Genomic DNA, 22,829 nt, shown 5'->3' with positions numbered 1-22,829 from the left:
ACTACACATATATTCTATATAGTAAGCAGAATATAAAATAGCTTTTTTTTTTTTGTCCATAAGCAAGTGTTGTCATTATGACAGCAACAATTTATCTGAGTCTTAGATAAAACAAGAGTTAGCAGGACATCATAACGTAAAGGTACTGTTTAGACTGTGGAATCAATAGATCTAGTTCAAATTCTAATTTTTTCTTAGCTATGTAGGCAAAATACTTAACCTCATCAAGTCTTAGTTTCCTCACCTGTAAAATGAGAATAATAATGTCTACTTCAGAGAAATGTGAGAATTCAGTGAATTAATATATGCAAAATATCTAGCAGTGTGATTGGCCGGAGGTAGGCTCCTGTGGTATGGTAGTCAATATTTGCTACTTTTTGAACAGCCATTCCCATTTTGAATTCAGGCAAAGTAGACATTGCCCCCATCCCAGGGGACAAATTATTATTTGTCAATTATTATTTGTCAAATTATTATTTGTCATCCATTACACCAAGAATGAATCTGGAACAGGGTGAGGGGGAGAGTGGGTAAGTGAACCAGTTCTGGCCAATGAGAGATAAGAAAAGTTGCTTGGGAGTTCTGAAAAAGATGCTCTTTCTGGATAAAAAAACACGAAGGTTGGGAAGTGAAAACTTGTGCTATTTCTTCCCTTTGCCTCTGTGCCTTCAATGAGATGGTGTGAAGGTGAAATTATTGGGGCTGCGGTAGCCACTCTGTGACCATGAGGAGACAAGCCTAGGGATAAGCAGCTAATGCCCAAAGATGTCAGAGGGACAAATTAGAAAGCGACCTTGCCCTTAAAGACCTTATGAGCCACAGCCAACCAGAAATCCGCTTCTTATACAAGAAAATTAACGTCTTTAAATATAAGCCAGTGGTTCTCAGAGAGTCAGAACCACCTGGGAACTTGTTGGAAATGCAAATTCTGGAGCCTCACCCCAACTTCTCCTTGAATGCACACCTGAATTGGGTAATCTGAGGCAGGCTAGGGTTTTAGAGTCTCCTTTATCACAGTAGGGTTTCTGCCAAAGCATCCCTGAAGGTTCACACAGTATGTGTGGGATGGATGAAGGGCTCCACGGTTTTCCCTGGAAGTCGCTTCCTCAATTGATTCCCCACTGTCGGCTTGATTTCTTATCACCTACCTCTTTCTCTTAAGTAAGTCGTTCTCCTGAGGGTGTATTTGCTGTATTCCTGTATTTAAAAAGGTGTATAAATTAATTGTGTGGAAACCTACAGCTGCCTTCTCCTAAGGTGTGTCGTCCTTAATAGAATCTTTACTTTGACTTTACCAGAAATCTCTCACTTCCTAGCATCATGCTAACACCCTTTTATTTCGACATCAGTTGAATGCTTCAACGTCCAGGTTACTTCTTCTTTTTTTCAAGTTTATTAATTTATTTTGAAAGACAGTGTGGGGGAGGGGCAGAGAGAGGGAGAAGGAGAATCCCAAGCTGCACATTCAGCACAGAGCCCAACATGGGGCGTGATCCCATGAACCATGAGGTATGACCAGAGCCAAAACCGAGTCAAATGCTTAACTGACTGAGCCACTCAGGCACCCCTCCAGGTTACTTCTAAACACATTCTTTTTTTCCCTTTTATTTCTTTTATTTTCTTTTCTCTTATTTCATGTTTTATTGAAGTATAATTAACATGCAGTGATATTAGCTGAATAATGAGTCAACAATTCTATACGTTACTCAGTGCTCATCATGATAGGTGTACTCTTAATCTCTTTCACCTATTCCACCCGTTCCCCCATCCACCACCCCTCTGGCAGCTACCAGTTAGTCCTCCGTATTTAAGAATCTGCTTTTTTGTTTGTCTCTTTTTAAATTTCTTTGTTCATTTGTTTTGTTCCTTAAATGCCACATATAAGTGAAATCATACAGTATTTATCTTTCTCTGACTTCCTTCCTTTAGCATTATACCTCTAGATCCATCCATGCTGTTGTGGCAAGATCTCATTCTCTTTTATGGCTGAGCAATATTGCATTGTATGTATACTCCATCTTTATCCATTCATCTATGGGTTGCTTCTATATCCTGGCTATTGTAAATCATGCTGCAATAAACATAGGGGTGCATGTATCTTTTCAAATTAGTGTTTTCATATTCTTTGGGTAAATACCCAGTAGTAGAATTACTGGATCCTATGGTAATTCTATTTTTAATTTTTTGAGGAAGCTCTAAACTGTTTTCCACAGTGGCTGTACCAATTTACATTCCCACCAACAGCACACAAGAGTTCCTTTTTCTTCACATCCTTGCCGACACTTCATTTATTATCTTCTTGATTTTGGCCATTCTGACAGGTGTGAAGGGATATGTCATTGTGATTTGGATTTGCATTTCTCTGATGACTAGTGATATTGAGCAACTTTTCATGCATCTGTTGACCATTTTTATGTTTTCTTTGGAAAAATGTCTATTCAGTTCTTCTGCTCATTCTTCATTAGATTATTTGAGTTATTTGGCATTAAGTTGTAGACGTTCTTTATATATTTTGGATATTAACCCCTTATTGAATATGTCATTTGCAAATATCTTCTCCCATTCAGCAGATTGCCTTGTCATTTTGTTGGTGGTTTCCTTCACTATGCAAAGGCTTTTAATTTCGGTATAGTCACAACAGTTGAATTTTGCTTTGGTTTCCCTGCCCGAGAAGACATATCTAGAAAAGTGTCTCCACGGCCAATGTCAGAGAAATGATAGCCTATGTTTTCTTCTAGGAGTTTTATAAATTCAGGTCTCACATCTGGACCTTTAATCCATTTTGAGTTTACTTTTTGTGTGTGGTGTGAGAAAGTGGTTCAGTTTTAGTCTTTTGCATGTAGTTGTCCAGCTTTACCAGCACTATTTGTTGAACAGACTGTCTTTTTCCCATTGCCTACTCTTGCCTCCTTTGTCATAGATTAATTGACCAAATATTCATGGGTTTATTTCTGGGCTTTTTATTCTGTTCCACTGATCTATGTGTCTGTTTTTGTGCCAGTGCCAAACCGTTTTGATTACATACCGTTGTCCTAATACCCTTTAATTTGAGTTAGATGCTTCAACATCCAGTTTACTTTTAAACCCATTCTTTGTCTCAATTAGATTATTAAGAAATAGAGGGGCGTCTGGGTGGCTCAGTCGGTTGAGTGTCCGACTTCCGCTCAGGTCACGATCTCGCGGTCCGTGAGTTTGAGCCCCGCGTCGGGCTCTGGGCTGATGGCTCAGAGCCTGGAGCCTGCTTCCGATTCTGTGCCTCCCTCTCTCTCTGCCCCCCCCCCCCCGCCCCGTTCATGCTCTGCCTCTCTCTGTCTCAAAAATAAATAAAAAACGTTAAAAAAATTTAAAAAAAAGATTATTAAGAAATAGAGATTTTCATTATTATTTAAATTAGTGATCATAAAATGTTATCACTAAACACCATCAGCACTAGGATATTTTTCTCATCTAAAGGTAAGAATGAAAAGCCATCTGTTTGCTTACATTGGGGATTACCAAATACTTTCTGAACAGTTTTAGATACCTAAGCCTGCTATTCTTCTGGATTCCAAAGAACAGACTGGCTGTGCAGGTGTGAAGTCAACCCCAAAACTGACTCTCTCCCAAAATTGTTTGTGGTGAGGCTTTTCGGACAGCTCTGGGTCAAAGTTACCACAAAGACATGTGAGTTGACAGGGAACATGGCACAAGGAGCAGGGGGAAAGGAGCTTGTGTTGGCTGTACCTCCTATTTCCCAGTGAACCGGAAGTCAACTACTGAGAAGTCTCTGGGGGAATTTTGCCAAAGACTCGTATCTTGCTTTCAGTGGGGTCTTTACTCCCTCTCCTCTTTTGCACCTCATCTTTTGTTTTCCAACTTTATTATTAGAGACAAATTTTGTTTTAGGGAGTGATGTCTCAACCTCATGTCATTATGAGAAGCGCTTTACATGTGTTACCTCATTTAATTCATTTTATCTAATGTCCCCATTCCTAGTTTAGTTCTTCATTCTTTACGTGTTCAGCCTCTATCTTGTTTGCCTTCCAGTGTCTTTATTTTATATTTCCTTTAAAAAATATTATTATTTTTCCGTCCTTTAGAATTTATACTTATTTCTAGTTTAGTTGAGAATTGTTTTTACAGCTGTGTTCATATTTTTATTTTACTTTACATATTGTAGCTTCTCATTTTTGTTTTGTAATTAAATGTGATCATTGGATCTTCTAACAGATTGTTTTAATTACATTTGTATTTTAACCCTTATATTTTAATTTCGACATTTTCATTTATTTTTCTCTCTTTCTTGTGTTATTTTACTTCAAATTTTTTACTGTCCTTAGGAATATTTATTTTACTTTGCGTTTTTGGCTAGTAAGAAATATGGCCTCGGGAAGAGGCAGTGAAGAAAGAAAGGACACATCCTCAGTCTCCATGGGCTTCACATCAAGGAGAGGGACAATCTTACAAAAGGCAGGGTCTTCCAGCAGCCGCTCAGGATGAGGGCTCAGACTAGATTGGTTAGATATTACAGGGCAGAACAAGCTTAGAAAATGTTAAACAACGGTACATCCGAAGTATACATAACATATGTGTTGGGTGACCATATAATCTGTCATCCAAACCCAGACACTTATGAAAATGAAAGAAGGAGCCATTAAAGATGATGCTGGGGGGAGGGGGGCTGTGTCGCTCAGTCAGTTAAGTGTCCGACTCTTGATTTCAGCTCCAGTCATGATTTCACGGTTAGTAAATTCGAGCCCTACGTTGGGCTCTGTGCTGACAGTGTGGAGCCTGCTTGGGATTCTCTTTCTCTTGCCCCTCTACCCCTCTTCTGCACTCTTTCTCTCAAAATTAAATAAATAAACTTATTTAAAAAAAAAAAAAGGGGCGCCTGGGTGGCGCAGTCGGTTAAGCGTCCGACTTCAGCTCAGGTCACGATCTCGCGGTCCGTGAGTTCGAGCCCCGCGTCGGGCTCTGGGCCGATGGCTCGGAGCCTGGAGCCTGCTTCCGATTCTGCGTCTCCCTCTCTCTCTGCCCCTCCCCCGTTCATGCTCTGTCTCTCTCTGTCCCAAAAATAAATAAAAAACATTAAAAAATTAAAAAAAAAAAAATTAAAAAAAAAAAAAAAAAAAAAAAAACAGAAACATGATACTGGGGCACCAGGCCTGCAGAAGCTAGCCCGAGTAGCTGACATATGTAAAAGAAATATGTGTGAAAGTTCAAACCAAAATAATTAATATCAGCTCTGCACCTGATAGATATTTACTGAATGATCAACCACATTAATATGAGAAATTATACCAGTTTAAATGTAAATAAAAATCTAGGGCTGTCTGGGTGGATGAGTCGGTTAAGCTTTCAACTCTTGATTTGGGCTTAGGTCATGATCTTAGAGTTCATGAGACTGAACCCTGTGACAGGCTCGGTGCTGATGGCATCGAGCCTGCTTGGGAATCTCTACTCTCTCTGCCCCTCTTTTGCTCTCTCTCTCCAAAAATTAAATAAATAAACTTAAAAAAAATGTAAATCAAAGAAACAGTTCCTGATATGCGAAACACTTTCTTGCTGGGTCAATTAAGAAAGTCCAGACAGGAAATTGTAGCAGCTTTAACACCATGCCTCAAGTATCCGGTGCACATTTTGGATTACACTAACCACAAAATAGCCCACAAATACTAATCTCTCTTTCCTCCTCTTCTTAGTACTGGCAACAATTTAAATTTCATTTCACTGGGTTGTGAACAGTGAAGGTGATTCTGATGTTTGCCTCTGGATCTGGGAGGATAACGATCCCATTAGCTGAAGAAGGCCCACAGGAAGAAGAACAGAAGGCAGAGTCTGAGGAACCCGTGGGACATCCACGAAGAGAGGGCAAGTAGACAATAAGATATTAAAATCTGGAGCTCAGGTGACAGGTCTAGACTAACGGTACAGATTATTGAGTGAATGGCTTTGGCAAATGTCCCAGGGTCACGTGGTGCAGGATGGACTTGCGGGCAAAGGTGGGGCCCCACGAAGATGCCCCTGTCCTCTTGCACCACCCCATAGTGTAGTCTGCAGGATGCATCGGATACAGTATGAGCCGAGCCCTACTGCACACACACACACACACACACACACACACACAATACTTTTCAAAGGTGAGAATGAGAGCGGTCTGGCAAGCAAGAGAACAAGAGTCTAGCTTGGGCGCCAGCTGCTGGGGGGGTGGTGCGGGGGGCGGAGGAGTTGCCTACTCACGCCAACAGCACTGGGGTCCCTTGGGTCAGGCTGAACCTGTGCACTTGCTCCTTGTTAGACAAATTAAAGGGAGCTGCTGGAGCCACCGGTGGTCAGTCTTCTCTCCAGAAGGTCTGGAAATTATTACCGTAAGATAGCAAAACCTTGGGATGGATGAGACAGCCCCCAAAGAATGTACAGAGAAGACAGACTCAAGGGCAGAATTCTTGGCCATTTCACATGTCAGCGTGTGGGCTAACTCAGCTGACCCAGTATCCTGAGACATACGAGGTAACTGCGTTTTTGTGCTACCAGGCACTGGGGAGCAATAACTTCCCTCTCCCTTTTCCTCAGTTGCCTTAACTACAGGGATGATTTATTAGAGCTGTGTGGTGGGCAGGTGCAGGGGTGGAGAAGGCCAGTACCGTCAAGCAGCCCTCATGGGGTGTGTGGCCTTTGGCAAATTGTTGCCTCTTTCTCTTGTCAAAGAAATCAAAGGGGTTGGTAATATAAATCTAAATGCATGAATTTTCCCTTTCATTTCTGCAATACAGTTGAAGGAGGTAAGTCAGTTGTTCAGTTGCTACGTGACGTACTTTTAATTCCATGAATTTTCATCTGAGGCATAAACCACAAGTATCGACTTTAAGACTTTGTGAAAATTTGGGGGCGCCTGGGTGGCTCAGTCGGCTAAGTGTCTGACTCTTGCTTTTGGCTCAGGTAACGATCTCATGTTTGGTGAGTTCGAGCCCCACAGTGGGGTCTGCACTGACAGTGCTTGGGATTCTCTGTCTCCCTCCCTCACTGCCCCTCCCCTCCCCTCCCCCCCCCACTCACTCTCTCTGTCTCTCCCAAAACAAATAAATAAAACTTAAAAGAAAAGACATAATCTTTAAAAAAAAAGAGACTTTGCAAAAAGTTTTGAAAATGGAAATATATGTTTCAATGTTTCTTCTGAGTAAAATAGTAGGCCAAACGAAGAAACAATAGGCTAAATGGCTTTAATAGTATCCTTCTGTTTTATTTTTTGTTAAAGAATAATGCAAGAGTAAGATGAAGACAGGGTTGGCACTTTTATTCTATCAAACTGTGAGAATGGGCTTTTCATTTTATTTTATATTTTTATTTTTATTTTTTGTTAACGTTTATTCACTTTTTGAGAGACAGAGACAGAGTGTGAGCAGGGCAGGGGGCAGAGAGAGAGGGAGACACAGAATTGGAAGCAGGCTCCAGGCTCTGAGCTGTCAGCACAGAGCCCGATGCGGGGCTCGAACTCACGGACTGCAAGACCTGAGCCGAAGTTGGACGCTTAAGCGACTGAGCTGCCCAGGTGCCCTGAGAATGGGCTTTTTGTAAAAAAGAAAAAAAGGAACAGGAAAAGAAATTAATATGCAAATGAATATAAAGGCTTTGAATTATCAGAAATCTGCAAAGACTTTTAGGTGTTAAGACAAATTTCTGAAATTTTCATCCCATTTATCACATTGAAGTTAAGCCCAAACAAATTATATTAGAGGGTATCATAATACACAATTTTACCATGATATACTCACCAGGCATACACAGAGGAAAAAAAGGAAAGCCTACCAACCTCCAGTTTTAACCACTGCCAGCCAAGCAAGTCCTTGACGCAGAATTTCTCTTTGTTAGCACATCGGTGAAAGTGAATTAGGTTAGTTCACAGGAAAGTCTACTTTTAGTATTTGCAGCCTCCCCCGTCTAACTTTTGGTCCCCTTCTGACATGTCCGCTAATTCTATTCTGCCCTTCTGGATGTCCAGGGTTAACTTGCTTTCTGACCGACCTTCCATCTAGACAGAGGTCATGCTTTCTCCCTTTCTATTTTAAATGTAAAACTCATTCACACTACTAGATTATTCCTTCCAAAAATATGTCCGGTAAGCCTCTTGTTTTCTTATCAAGGAGGAAAAGGTTGCTCATCACCACATTCCCAACGTCCAGTGTGTTCAGCCAGTCCATTTTTATGCAGCACTGAAACTCTTCACGGTGTGAAGAGAGGCAACTTTTGCTAATTAAGCTTTGTGGAAATGAGAGAACCCTTTGCAGCGCGCTGTCCAATATTGATCATGGCCAATGCAGGGTGTCAAACACAAGAAGTTTCCCTCGTGATGAGTTTGTAACATTAAGAGAACAGGCACTTTCATTTCCCAGACAGTTTTTACTCTCTCCTGGAGGAGTGCATGTTTTAACATCTGCCCCTGAGTCACACTTCTTGTTTGACAGGTTTCTTCCATGAACCGGATTACAAAATGAGACGAAGATTACCAAGAGAAACGCTGTTACCTCATCGCTGCCCTTTTAAGGGTGCGTTAGACCAGGGTAAACCGCAGGGCAGGGCCAAAGAATGAGCCAGTTGAACATTCCTAGTGGCAAGAGAAATTCCTCTCTTTGTCACATGGTGGTTAAATAATTTCCTTTTATCTAGGGGTGGCATTCCTTGTATATCCTCTCTACCCCTGGAGGCTCTCTTCTTGATTGGTCCCCAACTGTATTTGGAAAGAGCTCGAGCACCAGCGGCTGTCGGCTGGAAGGCACCTCAGCCTCGCAACCGCAGGCCTAGATCTGCGAGGTCGGCTTCAGCAAGGGCAGAGTGGGGGCCTTGCAGCCTGGCCGAGCTCGCGGATAAAAGGAAGGGTAGTTTAGGGTCATTGCAGTCTCTTCTCGCTCTTCAACTCTGCAGGGAAAGGAGAGGCTCAAATTTATTTCTCTCACAATGTACGCGTAGTTGAACATTTTTTGTACTGGATAAGCATTATAGATCCCTAAGGAGTCTGTATGTATGTCTCCTAAAATACTTAGAATGGACTGAGCCATTTCAAGGTATCCTCATATATAGAGAGATTCAGTGGCTGAGGACAGTTCAGGGCTGATGACCAAAGCCATCACCCTGAAACAGCCTTCAATGACCAGGAATCAGGAATTAGGTATTTTGTTTCAATTACCCTACTAGAAACCACAGTGGAGAGGAAGGTGTACAGGTGAAACTCGAGCCAATACATTTTGTCACAAAATTTAAAAAATACTGTTTGTTTTCTATGGCTGAAAGAATAAAAAGAAAATAATGCCTTCCAAAGAAAACTTACTTTTACAAGCTTCTTTGCATCCAGCCAGAATCTGTACCTTGAATAAGGCTCTGCCTCAAAATGTTCAATCCTGGGCACAGTTTGCCATCCATCCCTCTGCCTTCACTCCCTGTGACTCAGACCTTCATTCTCTCTCTGCGCAGCCCTTTCAGATTGACCATTATCTTGGATGATCTGCTTCCTCCCATGTAGTTTTTTTCCAATCCCATTGCCTCCCCCTTCCCACCAAGTCCTACCCCTACTCCGAGGACACTGTGCCCCCACAGTGGGCCCAGCACCTTGCTCCCAGCACTGTGGGCAGGGGGGACTAGATATTGGGCTTTATGCTATAAAATAAATGCAGGGTTTTTTTTTTTTTTAACGTTTATTTATTTTTGGGACAGAGAGACACAGAGCATGAACGGGGGAGGGGCAGAGAGAGAGGGAGACACAGAATCGGAAGCAGGCTCCAGGCTCCGAGCCATCAGCCCAGAGCCCGACGCAGGGCTCGAACTCACGGACCGCGAGATCGTGACCTGAGCCAAAGTCAGACGTTTAACCGACTGAGCCACCCAGGCGCCCCTAAATGCGGTTTTTAAAAGTAGACACAAATTCATTCGTAACAGAAAGCAAATTCTGGATATTTCTATTTCTGCATTCAAGCTACAAGCATTTGAATACCTACGAAGCCAGATACTATGCAAAACACTAAGATCAAAACACAAATAAGATGACATGGTCTGCTCTTAAAAATCAAAAAGCAGGGGCGCCTGGATGGCTCAGTTAGTTAAGCATCCAGCTCTTGGTTTCAGCTCAGGTCATGATCTCATGGTTCATGAGATCCAGTCCCACATTGGGCTCTGTGCTGACAGTGAGGAGCCTCCTTGGGAATTCTCTCTCTCCCTCTCTCTCTCTGCCCCTCTCTGGCTCACTCTCTTTCTCTTCTTCAAAATATATAAATAAACTTAAAAAAAAATCAAAAAGCAGTCTAGCAGAGGAAGCACAGGCTGCTTGGTGAAGAGAGGGACAACATTGGCCAGAAGAATGCCCCTCTGTGAGCACACCAGCATAATGAGGGATGGGCACTGAAAACCATCCATTTCTGCAGAGCCCCTCTGCCCGCTCCATGACTAAGTACTGCAGGGACGCTGAGGCAGGCGTGATTTTCTCTGTTCCTCTCTAACACATTTCCCCATATAAAAGTTTCGCATGTGTAATCCCTCCCTGGAGTCAGTTTCTCAGAGCATCACACTTACACAGGGGGCAAGTCCTGGGAAGTGGTCCAGGCAGAGAAACAGCCCGCAGGAACAGTCAGAGCTGGAGAAGAGAGTGGATATAATGAAGGGCGAGAAGGTGAGGCTAAAGAAGCAGCTGGGGCCTGAATGCTTATCCCAACAGCAAAGCACAACCATCAGAGAGTTTTAAGCCGACTAAGGACATGAACAGATGAATGCATAAACAAAAATGTGGTCTGCATAGACAATGGGGTATTATTCAGCCATGAAAAGGAAGGAAATTCTGGCACAGGCTACAACGTGGAGGAACCTTGAGGATGTTATGCTAGGAGAAACTCTCCATTCACAAAAAGACAAATGAGGTATGTTGAGTGGTCAAACTCATAGAGACAGAAAGGAGAACCGTGGTTGCCAGGGGTTGAGGGAAAGGGAATGGGGATACGTTGTTTAACGGGTACAGAGTTTCAGTTTTGCAAGATGAGAAGAGTTCTGGAGATTAGATGCACAACAACATACGTATACTTCCCACTGCTAAAACTATATACTTTAAAATGATGAAAGTGGTAAATTTTGGGTTAGGGATATTTTGCCACAATTAAAAAAAAAAAACCCCAACATAGTAATGACAAAGAGAGAGAGAGAGAGAGAGAGAGAGAGAGAAAGAAAAAGCACTATGGCTATAGTGTACAGACTGGATTAGGAAGGCAAGACTGGAAGCTAGAGACCAGTTAGAAGCTGCTAAAGTAACTGAGGCAAGAGGGGACAGTTGTCTGATCTGGGCAAGTGGTGGTGTGCATAAGTGAAGTGTGTGGCTTCCAAGAGAGCCAAAGTGGGAGAGAGACAGGCTGCTGCAGCAAGGGTGCTGGCTTGGGCAGTGGGTAGAAAGTGATCGATGATGCCACCCGCTGCCTGCATGATAGGGTGAACAGGAAGAGGTGGGGTGAGGGAGCGGGGAAGATGGCAGGATCCGTAGCATTAGAAGCTCCAGTCGGACATCTAACTGCTGATGTTTGCTAGGTGGTTGGATGTACAGACTCAAGCCTCAGCTGAAAAGTCGGGGCTGGAGATACAGATGCGTAAACCCCTAGCGCTTAGAAAGGTGGTATTTGAGACCCTCGGAGTGAAAGAAATAGCTCCGGGAATTTGGCCTTGGATGCAGACTCAGCAATGACAGCTGGGAAGAAGGAGAGACACCCGTGAAGGAGACTAAAAAGGGAGAGCCAAAGGTAGAAGAAAAAATGCAGAGCCAGAAGGCCAAGAAAGAGCTTATTTTACTAATGTTACGGAGATCAGTCAAGGAAAATGATTCTTCTCTTCATGCAGTTTGTACTTCTAGGCTGACATCGAAATGAACATGCACAGAGAAGCTTAGTAATATGAGAGTAAGAAATAGACCCTTGCAAATACGTAACTTTGTCAAATATTAGAGGACTGAATTCTTAGTTCCCACCTCTTAGAAAAAATAAAGTGTTAGTAATACTACTTCACAAGATTATCATGAAAAAAAAAGTAAACTGAAAGGTGTTATACTGATGGATATTATGTCTACCTGTTGTGGGATGGGACCACTTTTGAGCAAAGTGTGGTTGGATTCAGACTAGTGCCAGAAGTGTACATAAGTTGAAGGTCAGGGGGAAAAAGTCAGCCAGGAAGGCTTGCAGATGAACAGCAGTCAGGTTGAGAAGTCAGAGCAAGCCGCTGAACAGAAACTAGACGATCAGATAGGAATGCATGAATAGTGGAGAGTTAGGCAAGGTGTAAAACCCACACACACAGTGGACAAAACAAGGAAACAGCGGGGGATTGAGTGTAGAACAGATATGAGGCACCATCTGTCTCCCAAGAACGCTTAGAAAACAAGCACTGCTCAGCCTCAGCCAGTGAGCTTTGTGGTAGGTGTGGATACTCACTCCTTCTTTCCCTGCCTCCTTCCATAATACCTTTATAGTGGCTTAGAAGAAATTCCCAAGTGTGACAGGATCTGTAGGAGATATCAGGAAAAGGGGGCACATAACTGGAGACCACATTGATGGAGGAGTGTAAAGTTCGTGACATAGAAATTTAGAAACACATGCATTACATGTCTGTTCCTGTTAAATGGCTCTTAGCGCTCTCCCGTTTGGGATAGCAAAACTAAGCACATGTGAAGCACTGGGCCCATCTGAAAACACAGAGATAAGGATGTATCTAATTTTCATGCTCTGTTATTTGTATCCACTACAGAATATTATGAGATGCTTGGATGCAGAAGAAAGGATATGTCTAAAGAGTTGGCTATAAGGCCTTGAAAATGTATAGATACAGATTCGGAAAAGTGAAAAATGTCCAAGAAGTGGCTTAAAGATGCTTTTAATTAAAATGGGATATAAAAATACTTTCAAAATACCAAGAATGAGAAAATGATGGTGTTGGGGAGTTGTTTCCTACTCCTCACTTTTCAAGATATCATTGGTTTTAAAGCATCGTATGTAGTCTCACCCAGATCATCAGGTCAGAAAGCTGTTTCTCACCAGTATACACGTAATCTTTACAACAAAAGCTTCTAGTGTATATAAGGACGTCATATCCATCCTTTATAACAAATGTTGGTAATAAAGATGCTCAATAGTCATATGATGGTGAGGTTGCATTCCAGATCCTACTCATTTCCCATTTCTAATAGCCCCTTTGTATTAATTGCAAGGTCTTTAATTCTTGCTATCAAAAGCAAGTTAACTGTTACTTTGATGGCAACTGGATGTTTCAAACCATCATCCTGACTACAAATGAGTGAACTGCATGCTGCACTTAGAGGCACCTTGCATATTTCAAAGAGAGGTGTAGAAATATGTCTTATGGTGGAAAATAGAGTGGTGGGATTTATACATAAAATCCAAGACTACAGCTGCCCCTCTTTTATCATTTTTAACCTACACACAATCTTCAGTAGTTTCCTGTCAAGATAGAAACTTTACATTGTAAAGCTGGAAACATATGTGCATGTGACGTTCAACTATAAAGCACCGGGACTGCTTTTCAATAAGTATGAAGCACTGGTACAAGAACAGAGTTTTCTTTCAAGGCCATTACCTTGAAAGGCCATAAATTTCCTCCCATGATGTCACGGTGCAAACGCTTTTGAGTTATTGATCAGCTTTTAAAAAATTCAAACTTATGTTATCCTGGATACTAACGCATCCTAGTGAGCATCTCTCCTATTTCTGGTATTTCTGGAGTTGTCACCACCTATAATCTGTGGCCATGACTGTAAGGTTTGTCATTTGGCTGGTAAGGAGGTGTCAGCGCATATGTTAAAATAGCTTTAGAAAAAGATTTCCACCTTCAGCCGCTGGAGGATCTGTTGCTCTTTGTGATTGGTTCTTTCATTTTATACATTAAATGGTGTGAGTGCCTGAAAATTAGCAGCTTTGCCACAAAGTTTTCTTCTTGCCCAAGGTCAGCATTCAGAGTTCACCAAGAGAGCATCATGGGATTGGGTAAAGCGAACTCTATGCACCTGTTGGTGGCACTGGAGCACCCTTTCCAAGGGAAAAGGCCAGCATTGCATACACTGTTGGGCATGGCAGTCAGAGCCACGAAGGGCTGCTTGGAAACAGGACAGGATGTGGGGAAAGCCAACAAATCCCTTCCCTTTAGTCTGTTGTGACCTGGCCTCCACAAGCGAACGTTTTCTGGGGCTTTCTGACTCACAGCTTGGGAAGATCAGGGGAAAGCACTTGCCACACTGAGCAGAGCAGCTGCTTCCTGCTTAACTGGTTTTCGAGCAGAACATCTACTACTTTTTCAGAAAGTGTTTCGATATAAGAAGGAATATAAATGTATTGTGAAAATGGTGTTTTGTTGTAGGAAAAAAAGCCCTAATATTCAAAAAAGATAGGTCTTGGTTTCTTTATTCCATTTTATTAAAGACTATCAACAGAAAAATACAAAGTTATTTCCCCTCAGAAGTGAAAAACTATTAATTTACTCAGTATCAGCTCTCCTAGTCTACCAGAAAGTTATATCATAACAATAATTAACATAAATAGCGTTTACTTTGTACAACAACTTTATGAAGTAGCTCCTATGATGTCCATTTTACAGATGAGGAAACTGAAGCACAAGGAGGTTAAGTAATGTGCCCAAGTCTTAACAGCTAGTGTGTGACAGGGTCAGGATTTAAACTGAGCGAGTGGGGTCATGAATCAGTGTTCTTAACTACTATGTGACACTCAGAGAGTTACTAATAAGCAGGAAGAAAAATTCTTACCTTGTCATAAGCAACAGTTCACTAATATCTTAGTATATGAAACTGTATTTTTTACCTAATTTTCCAATGTGAAATTTGGGGAATTAAAAAAGACACACAGCCTGCAAACTCGTTTACTTTTATGACTAGTTCTAGGCAAAGAAAATGCTTTATGAGCTTAAACAAGTCACATTCATGAACTATCCTGTCTTGAGAAAACTAGCTGGCGGTTTGTATTCATAATATCGCGTCTCTACAATGAAAGACAGAGCAGAGCAATGGAGCTGTGTGAAGACTTTTTTCCCTTAGGGAAAGGAAATTCAGTTAAAGGTGAAACATATCCCTGGGTGAGCTGAGAAAGAAAGTTGGAGGCATCTGAGAGGAACCCAGCGGAACTTGGTTTCCACAATTCTCATATTTAACCACGAAATTAAAATTAGGCGCAGGGCTAGATTTTCATGGGCATCTGCAGGTTAGTCAGCGAGTTTCAAAGAGTTCACACACTCTTCCTTCTATTCCTTTAAAAATTTCACTGTCTGCAGGACCTGAGAGTTTTGGCTTCTGAGTAAACTTGCTCCTGTATTAAACAATGACGTAAAAACAGTTAAGAGTTGACTCCAAAGAGAAACAGGAAATATGGCAAATGTGGGTAAGGGCATTACAAAGTTTGCCAACAAAACCAAATTTCTAAAACATGACGATTTGCTAAGCTATTTTAAGTAACTCAGGACAGAAAGCTAGACACCCACAAGCTAATTCTTTTTCATTTTGTCCCCTTTGAATCAGAGTTCCAGGCAGATGTTGCAGCCTAATGCAGCCAGTAGAAGAATTCTTAAGAAGAATAATTGAAAAAGTAAGATTTAAACGGTCAAGGTACAAACACACAAAAGGGTTATTATAATGTAATGTTTATTAAACTAAATTGAAAAAAAGATTTTTATTTTAAGTTACTCCATTTCAGTACACAAAAGAAATCGTCCACAGCAAAACAAAAGTAATAGTTTCAAGAATGTTGTTTTATTATCTGTAGTTCTGTATGCATTTTAGCCTTTGATGCCTGTCTCTACCACCATAACCAACGCAGAGGGGTTCAAAAGAAAATTGTGACACAAACTAGATCACAGAGATGGGAGTCAGGTAAACTCAAGCAAGCAAACCAATACCAACGACCAGTAAAAGTGCTGCTCTGGATATTTATAGACCATATTTACAAAAGTCAAGTTAAACTAATTGGTCATTGTGTACATGCATTAATATTAGTCCTTTACATTTATATATTTATGTGTATTTGTATTATCAAGTAAAAAGATATGTTTTAAATTATTTATGAAAAATATATAAAATGTGAGTGATACATACTTCCATTTGAGTGCCTGTTCAAAACTCAGTGCTTAAAAATATCCAAAATATATCCTGACAGGAGATATTAAAAGTGAAAAACATAAGGAAATAATGAGTGTTAAATATGATTTTAATAAGTAGGGAAGGTGGACAGAAAGAAGATCTACATCTAGGCAGGAACCACACAGGATAAACCAGACGAAGAATCAGAAATGAAAGATGTACGGTTTTCCCCAAGATCGATGTCCTGTGAAACTGGACAGAACCAAGGGACTTTCAGGATAAGGTAAATGAATTTTAAGTTTCGATAATGAATTCATGCCATCATCAGCCGCATCACCAGCCGATGCAGAACCGACTTCCTCCTAGAGTTTCATTAGGAAGCGTTGGTGCCTTGGACATTTAGCCTACACGGTAAGCTGCAACGTCAGTTCCTTATTTGGCTTCCTTTAAGAGGAAAAGCGTGCCATGTGCCACATAATGACCTCACCCAACTTCAGTAGGGATCTGCTTTACTGAATGGCATACACTGGATGGCATCAGCCATCCTCCCAAACACAAGCTGGGCTGGAATTCTCGCACCTCAAGATTTTTTCTTCCTCTGAGGACAGAGGTCCAGAAGGATTGGGGCAACTCACTCCGGTGCAGAGGGCCCCCAAATCTCCTCCAGTGTGCTTCCCAGCCATTTCGGTCGCCGGTGTGGTGTGGTGGCCGGGGCCAACCTGCTAGTTGAGGCAGGGGCAGCAGAAGCAGCAGACGGTCCGGCAGGGCTTTTTCTTCGTGTGCTGCATGGCCTTGCGCACCTGCACCTTGGCCTGGCCGGTGTAGTCGACGGTCTTCTGCACGTTGAGCTCAATGACGTTCAGCGTGTCGGCCTGCTCTTCCACCAGCACCGCCATCTGCAAGAAGAGCTCGTGCACGTCGCGGATGCGGCTCTCCAGCCGCAGCAGCTCGCGGTGGCGGCTCTCGATCTCGTTGAGGGCCGCCCGCGCGCCCTTCACGTCGGCCAGCAAGTTCTCGGAGAACACGTCCCACTTGCCCTGCTCGAACATGTCCTCGATCTGGTCGCCGGAGACGTCCTTGCCCATGATCTCCAGCTGGCGCTGGATGCGGATCTTGCAGTTGTCGCGCTGCTTCATCTCGGCCTGGTTGTACTCGTCCATGGCGCGCTGGAAGGTGCGCATGAGGGCGCTGTACTGCGCGCGCGCGATGCGCGCCACCGCCGAGTGCGCGCCGTGCTGGGCCTCGGCCTCCTGGCTCAGTGCCTTCATCGCGCACAGCTTGCGGTGGATGTTCTCGCCCCGCGCCTTGATGTCCTTGGCGATCGTGTTGGTGTCCCGCTTGATGCTGCTGAGGCGCCGCATGGACGTGAGGAAGCGGGCGTTCTGCTTCCCCAGCCGCTTCACGTCAGTCATCAGATGCTGGTTTTCATCCTGAAGGTCCTGGATGTTTCGGTACAAGGACTGCAGGATGTGGTCCGTCTCGAACACGATGTCCTCATGGAGCGGGTCAAATTCGTCGTCCCCGTCTGGGAACTGCTGGTCATAGTTCTTGGTTACCTCCAGAAGTTCGGCCAGCCGGTCCTTCATTTTGCCTGCAAGTAGAGACTGGGGTTAAATTCCTCCAGAGGAGTCCAATATTTGCATCGAGAGAACTGAAGCTTAAAATAAAGAAATGTTCTGCACAGCACTTCCAATTCTTTATCGCTGGGTGTAGGTAACTAACACGCTAAAGGAGCTAAATATTCTCTGACATGTTGCTTACAAGTAAAGGACTAATATGACAGAGAGGCATGAACACAGTCATACTTTATAGCCCATAAAGCATGTGCAGTTCATTATTACAGGTGCCCAGAACTCAATCAGCAATTTACAATTTTAGATTGCATTGAGAACCAATCACTTTTTCTTGCTTTATGTTTTCCAATAATTGCAAATCAAAACAGACAGAGAATAAGGAAAAATAAGAAGAAAAGATTTGGAAGGATAAAAATGTTTAAATAAGGACAATCAAGGTTACTTACAAGGCTGTGGGGCTAGCTCTAAGTGCCCTCTGGTTTTTTGTTTGTTTGATGTTTGTTTGTTGTCTTTTTCAGTACCAGTAAGCATCCCCAATCCCATACATCATGACGATTCTTAAAAGTTACCATAAAAATCATGACTTAAATTTTTTTCTCTTAAAAATGTTATAAAAGTAAAACATACTTGAGTAAAACAACAAAATAAAGACTAAAATCTAATAAGGCAGTACAGAATTTGAGAGTTGAAATTCCCTTGCTCCTCTGTTCATTGATACATACTTCAGTTTGAGTGTTTGGGAGGAAAAAATCTGAGAATATATTCTGATGGAAGATATTAAAAGTGAAGAGATAAGGAAGCAGTTAAGTGTTTAATGTAAGTTTAATAAGTAGAGAGGTGAGCAGAAAGACGACACACATCTAGACAGCAATCACATAGCGTAACCAGATGAAGAGTCAGAAATGAAAGACATTCAGTTTTCCCCAAGGTCCTTAGTGGTTAAGCGTCATTAACACAACTACTTAAATTTTTTTTATATGGGAAGTTTCAATCATACATAACCCTCGTAGCAATAATATAACACACTCCCATTTAACGATCACACAGTAGCAATATTTGCCACTTTAAATGGCTTTTTGAAACAAGTCAGCAGCTCAAGCAGAATTTCCATGTTTTCATAGGGTGGTTCTGATTATTTTTCTACTTAGCAAGTTAAAATAATGTTCTCTATGTCCACATTTTTTTCCAGGAAGTGAAAATTTTTAATTTTTAGTTGCATGTATATATGCCAAAATAATGAACATTTTCCCCTCATGAACAAGATTTTGTGGCTACAAAGATTCTTTCTGCTGTATAATCTGCAGAAAAGAAGGAAAACATAGTAGCATGTAATGTATACTCCATCTCTGAGGCATCTTGATCTCAAATTAAAAGCTTCTCCCAAATTGAAGTAATTAATTTTATTTCGCCATGGAATGCTGACAAGTTGGATTTAGTGATAAATGGGAAATGGGTGAAATATTAACCATAGCCTCTCATCTTCCATAAGCATTATTTATACAAATTAAGCAGAAGTTTTATTCCAAGATGGTGATTTTTTTTTCCAATTTTTTTTAACGTTTATTTATTTTTGAGACAGAGAGAGACAGAGCATGAACGGGGGAAGGGCAGAGACAGAGGGAGGCACAGAATCGGAAGCAGGCCCCAGGCTCCGAGCCATCAGCCCAGTGCCCGACACGGGGCTCGAACTCGCGGGCCGCAAGTTGAGCCGAAGTCGGACGCTCAACCGACTGAGCCACCCAGGCGCCCCTAAGATGGTGATTTTTAATATAACAAATTATCCTGCTTAAAATGCCATTTCTGCTATCTGGTGACAAAAGTTAATACCCGATCTCCCCAGTGATAGGGGAGTGACTCTTCCAGAGGCAGGACTGAGGGGCAGAAAAAAAGACCTAGGCTGAACCAAAACGATGCCATCCCATAGTTTGAATTTCCTAATATCCAAATATTTCCTCACTTTGAACAAAATTTAAAAACAAACCACAAATTGGGGGAAACTGTAATATATGGCAGGTAATGGGTTAACCTACTTAATACATTAAAACCTTCTGCCATAACCAAACAAAACCAAACCACTTGACCAGACAAAGAAAATGAAAAGGCAACTCCTACACGAAGAAATACAAATGCTCGAGAACATAAGAGGTGCTGATATGTATCAGGTGCTTATTGTAATGCCAAGTGCTTTCTAGGCACTTGTCACATGATACTCTCTTCACTCTTCATACAGACTCCATGAACTAAGTGTTGTCATTATCAGAGATGGTGAGTGAGCGCAGGGAGATTAAGGAACCTACCCTTGGGTGCCAGGAAGTGAACAGCTGGGCCCCAGAGCAGTCCCACTTAACCGCTACATGAAACTTCTTCAGGAAATATATAAAAGTGAATCAGGACGGACTTTACTACTAAACAAGGAAATGCAAATTAAACCACTGAGATTTTTTTTCCCCACCAAGTTGGCAGGATTTAAAAAAAAAATAATGATGATGATGTTAAAAATTGGTGAGGATTCTGGGAACTCCGAAAAAATGCTGGTAGGAGAGAAAATTGATAGAATCTTTCTGGAGGGGAGGTTAGCAATTGTATCAAAAGCTTTTAAAATGTGTATTTGTTTTGTCACATATACATTTATTCTAAGGCTACATGCAAGAGTGTGTGAAGCTCATTGCTGCAAGTATCTCCCTCACCATGCAGTTTTTACAGAAATTCAGAAATATTTTAAATGTGTAAAAATGAGCTATTGGCTGATAAACAATGGCAGTTCAGGAGGCTAACAGTATGGGAGTGTAAATACCATCTCAGGTAGACAAGGTAGGTAAAGGGAAGAGCCTGTGCACAACCACACACACATCCTGAAACAAAGACTTAAGTAATCTATGTCAAAATGTTAATAGTTGTTTTCTTTGAATTGTGGCATCATGAAAGATTTTAATTACTCCCTTGTGCTTTTCTGGGTTTTCCAAAATTTTTACGATGCCCGTGTAGATTTTATAATTAAATAAAATCCCACAAGACTATAAATATTATTTGTTTGAAGGACTAATTCCTTAAGGTCCTTCTTTGAGACACATGCATTGCAATCAGTTAACACCTGATGTGACCTGAGAAAAGTGCTTCAGCTAGAAGGTGTGGAGTTAAGATGTATCTATCTGCTTAAGTTAATATCTAATACAGTCTACTATGCAACAGGTAGACAGTACAGAGAATGGATGAATTTTGATGACCAAGGTAATAATAGGTGTCATCCTTGCTTTCTGGCCAAAAATTGGTTGGCACTACTGTAGAAGGTAATTGGGTGGTTAAGGTAAAGCAACACACACCACAACATCAGGAATCTGTTTGTTGGTTTCCCACTAGTCCTAGACAGGTCCCATGCTCTGTATTACTACCCTAAAGCCAGTAAAAAGCTACTGGGAGGGAATCATCTCATTCATAATATGAAGAGAAAAACACACTTTGATCACACAGAAAATGGCTTTGGAGGAAGATGTTTAGAGCTAGTCATTCCTTCTCAAGACCTCAAAACCATAAAGGCATGGATTCTAAATCAAGTGAAGGCCTAAGTTCATTTGAACGCTCAAGTCCATAATCAGGTAAGGAGACAGAAAGAAACAGTGTGGAGAATTAAAGATTCTCTATGGGGGTGTAGACAAGAAGGTGGTCTTTACCTTGCCTTCCTGCCCACCTAGCCTGACCCAACCCAATCCAGATGAGTTACTCCCACTGACCCAGAGGTCTTCTGCCAGGGAGCAAGCATTAGGAAAACTACAAGGAAGTCAACCAAAATCCTAGCAGAGAACACAAGCAGTAACCTGTTTGACATTGGCCATAGCAACTTCTTATTAGATATGACTCCTGAGCCAGAGAAACAAAAGCAACAATAACCTATTGGGACTTCATAAAAATAAAAATCTTCTGCACAGCAAAGGAAAGAAACAACAAAACTAGAAGGCAACCTCTGGAAGGAGAGAAGATATTTGGAAATGACATATCCGGTAAAGGGTTAGTATCCAAAGCATACAAAGAACTTATAAAACTGAATACCCAAAAAGCAAATAACCCAGTTTAAAATAGGAAGAAGATATGAATAGACATCTTTCCAAAGAAGACATACAGATGGTTAATAGACACAAAGAAAGATGCTAATCACTCATCATTAGGGAAATACAAATCAAAACTACAATGAGATATCACCTCACACTAGTCAGAATGGCTAAAAGCAACAACACAGGACACAACAGGTATTGGTGGGGATGCAGAGAAAGGGGAACCCTTTTACACTGTTGGTGGGAATGCAAACTGGTGTAGTCGCTCTAGAAAACAGTACGGAGGTGCCCGAAAAAAGTTAAAAATAGAACTACCCTATGATCCAGCAATCGCACTACTAGGTATTTACCCAAAGAATGCAAAAATGCTGATTTGAAGACATACATGTACCCCAATGTTTATAGCAGCACAATCAACAATAGCCAAATTATGGAAAGAGCCCACGTATCCATCGACTGGTGAATGGATAAAAAAGATGTGGCCTATGTACACAGTGGAGTATTACTCAGCCATCAAAAAGAATGAAATCTTGCCTTTTGCAACAACGTGAATGGAGCTAGAGAGTATTATGCTAAGCAAAACAAGTCAGAGAAAAGCAAATATCATGTTATTTCCCTCATATGTGAAATTTAAGAAACAAAATAGATGAACATGGGGTGGGCGGAAAGAGAGAGGCAAACCAGGAAACAGCTTCTTAACGATAGACAACAGAGGGTTGGAGGGAAGGTGGGCAGGGGGATGGGTAAAACAGGTGATGGGTATTAAGGAGGGCACTTGTGATGAGCAGTGGGTGGCAAACATAAGTGATGAATCACTAAATTCTACATCTGAAACTAATATTACACTGAGTATGTTAACTGACTCGAATTTAAATAAAAACTTGGAAAAATTAAAAAGAAAAAAGAAATTTAGAAAACACAAAAATACGGGGCACCTTGGTGGCTCAGTCAGTTGAGCATCCGACTCTGGCCCAGGCCATGATTTCACGATTAGTGAGTTCGAGCCCCACAGGGGGCTCTCTGCTGTCAGCACAGAACCCGCTTCGGACCCTCTGTCCCCCTCTCTCTCTGCCCTTCGCCACTCATATGCTTCCTCTCTCTCTCTCAAAACTGATAAATAAA

The 22,829-nt window shown here is 41.8% G+C and overlaps 1 protein-coding gene across 6 annotated transcripts in view; it reads right to left on the bottom strand.

The window, feature by feature from the left end:
- Window positions 1–15,635: 15,635 nt before the first annotated feature.
- The window catches only part of STX11 (syntaxin 11), a 46,101-nt gene continuing 38,907 nt past the window's right edge, over window positions 15,636–22,829 (bottom strand). For all 6 annotated transcript variants that reach the window (XM_058736188.1, XM_058736189.1, XM_058736194.1 and 3 more), the window contains one exon: window positions 15,636–17,678. In XM_058736188.1, the coding sequence (XP_058592171.1) occupies window positions 16,810–17,678 (869 nt within the window). In that variant the 3' untranslated portion in view covers window positions 15,636–16,809. The remainder of the gene's footprint in view (window positions 17,679–22,829) is intronic.

The sequence above is a fragment of the Neofelis nebulosa genome, chromosome 6 (assembly GCF_028018385.1).
Source record: "Neofelis nebulosa isolate mNeoNeb1 chromosome 6, mNeoNeb1.pri, whole genome shotgun sequence".
NCBI classification, from domain to species: Eukaryota; Metazoa; Chordata; class Mammalia; order Carnivora; family Felidae; genus Neofelis; species Neofelis nebulosa.
Note: the sequence above shows the minus strand (reverse complement) of the source record. Positions and strands in the feature narration are given on the sequence as shown.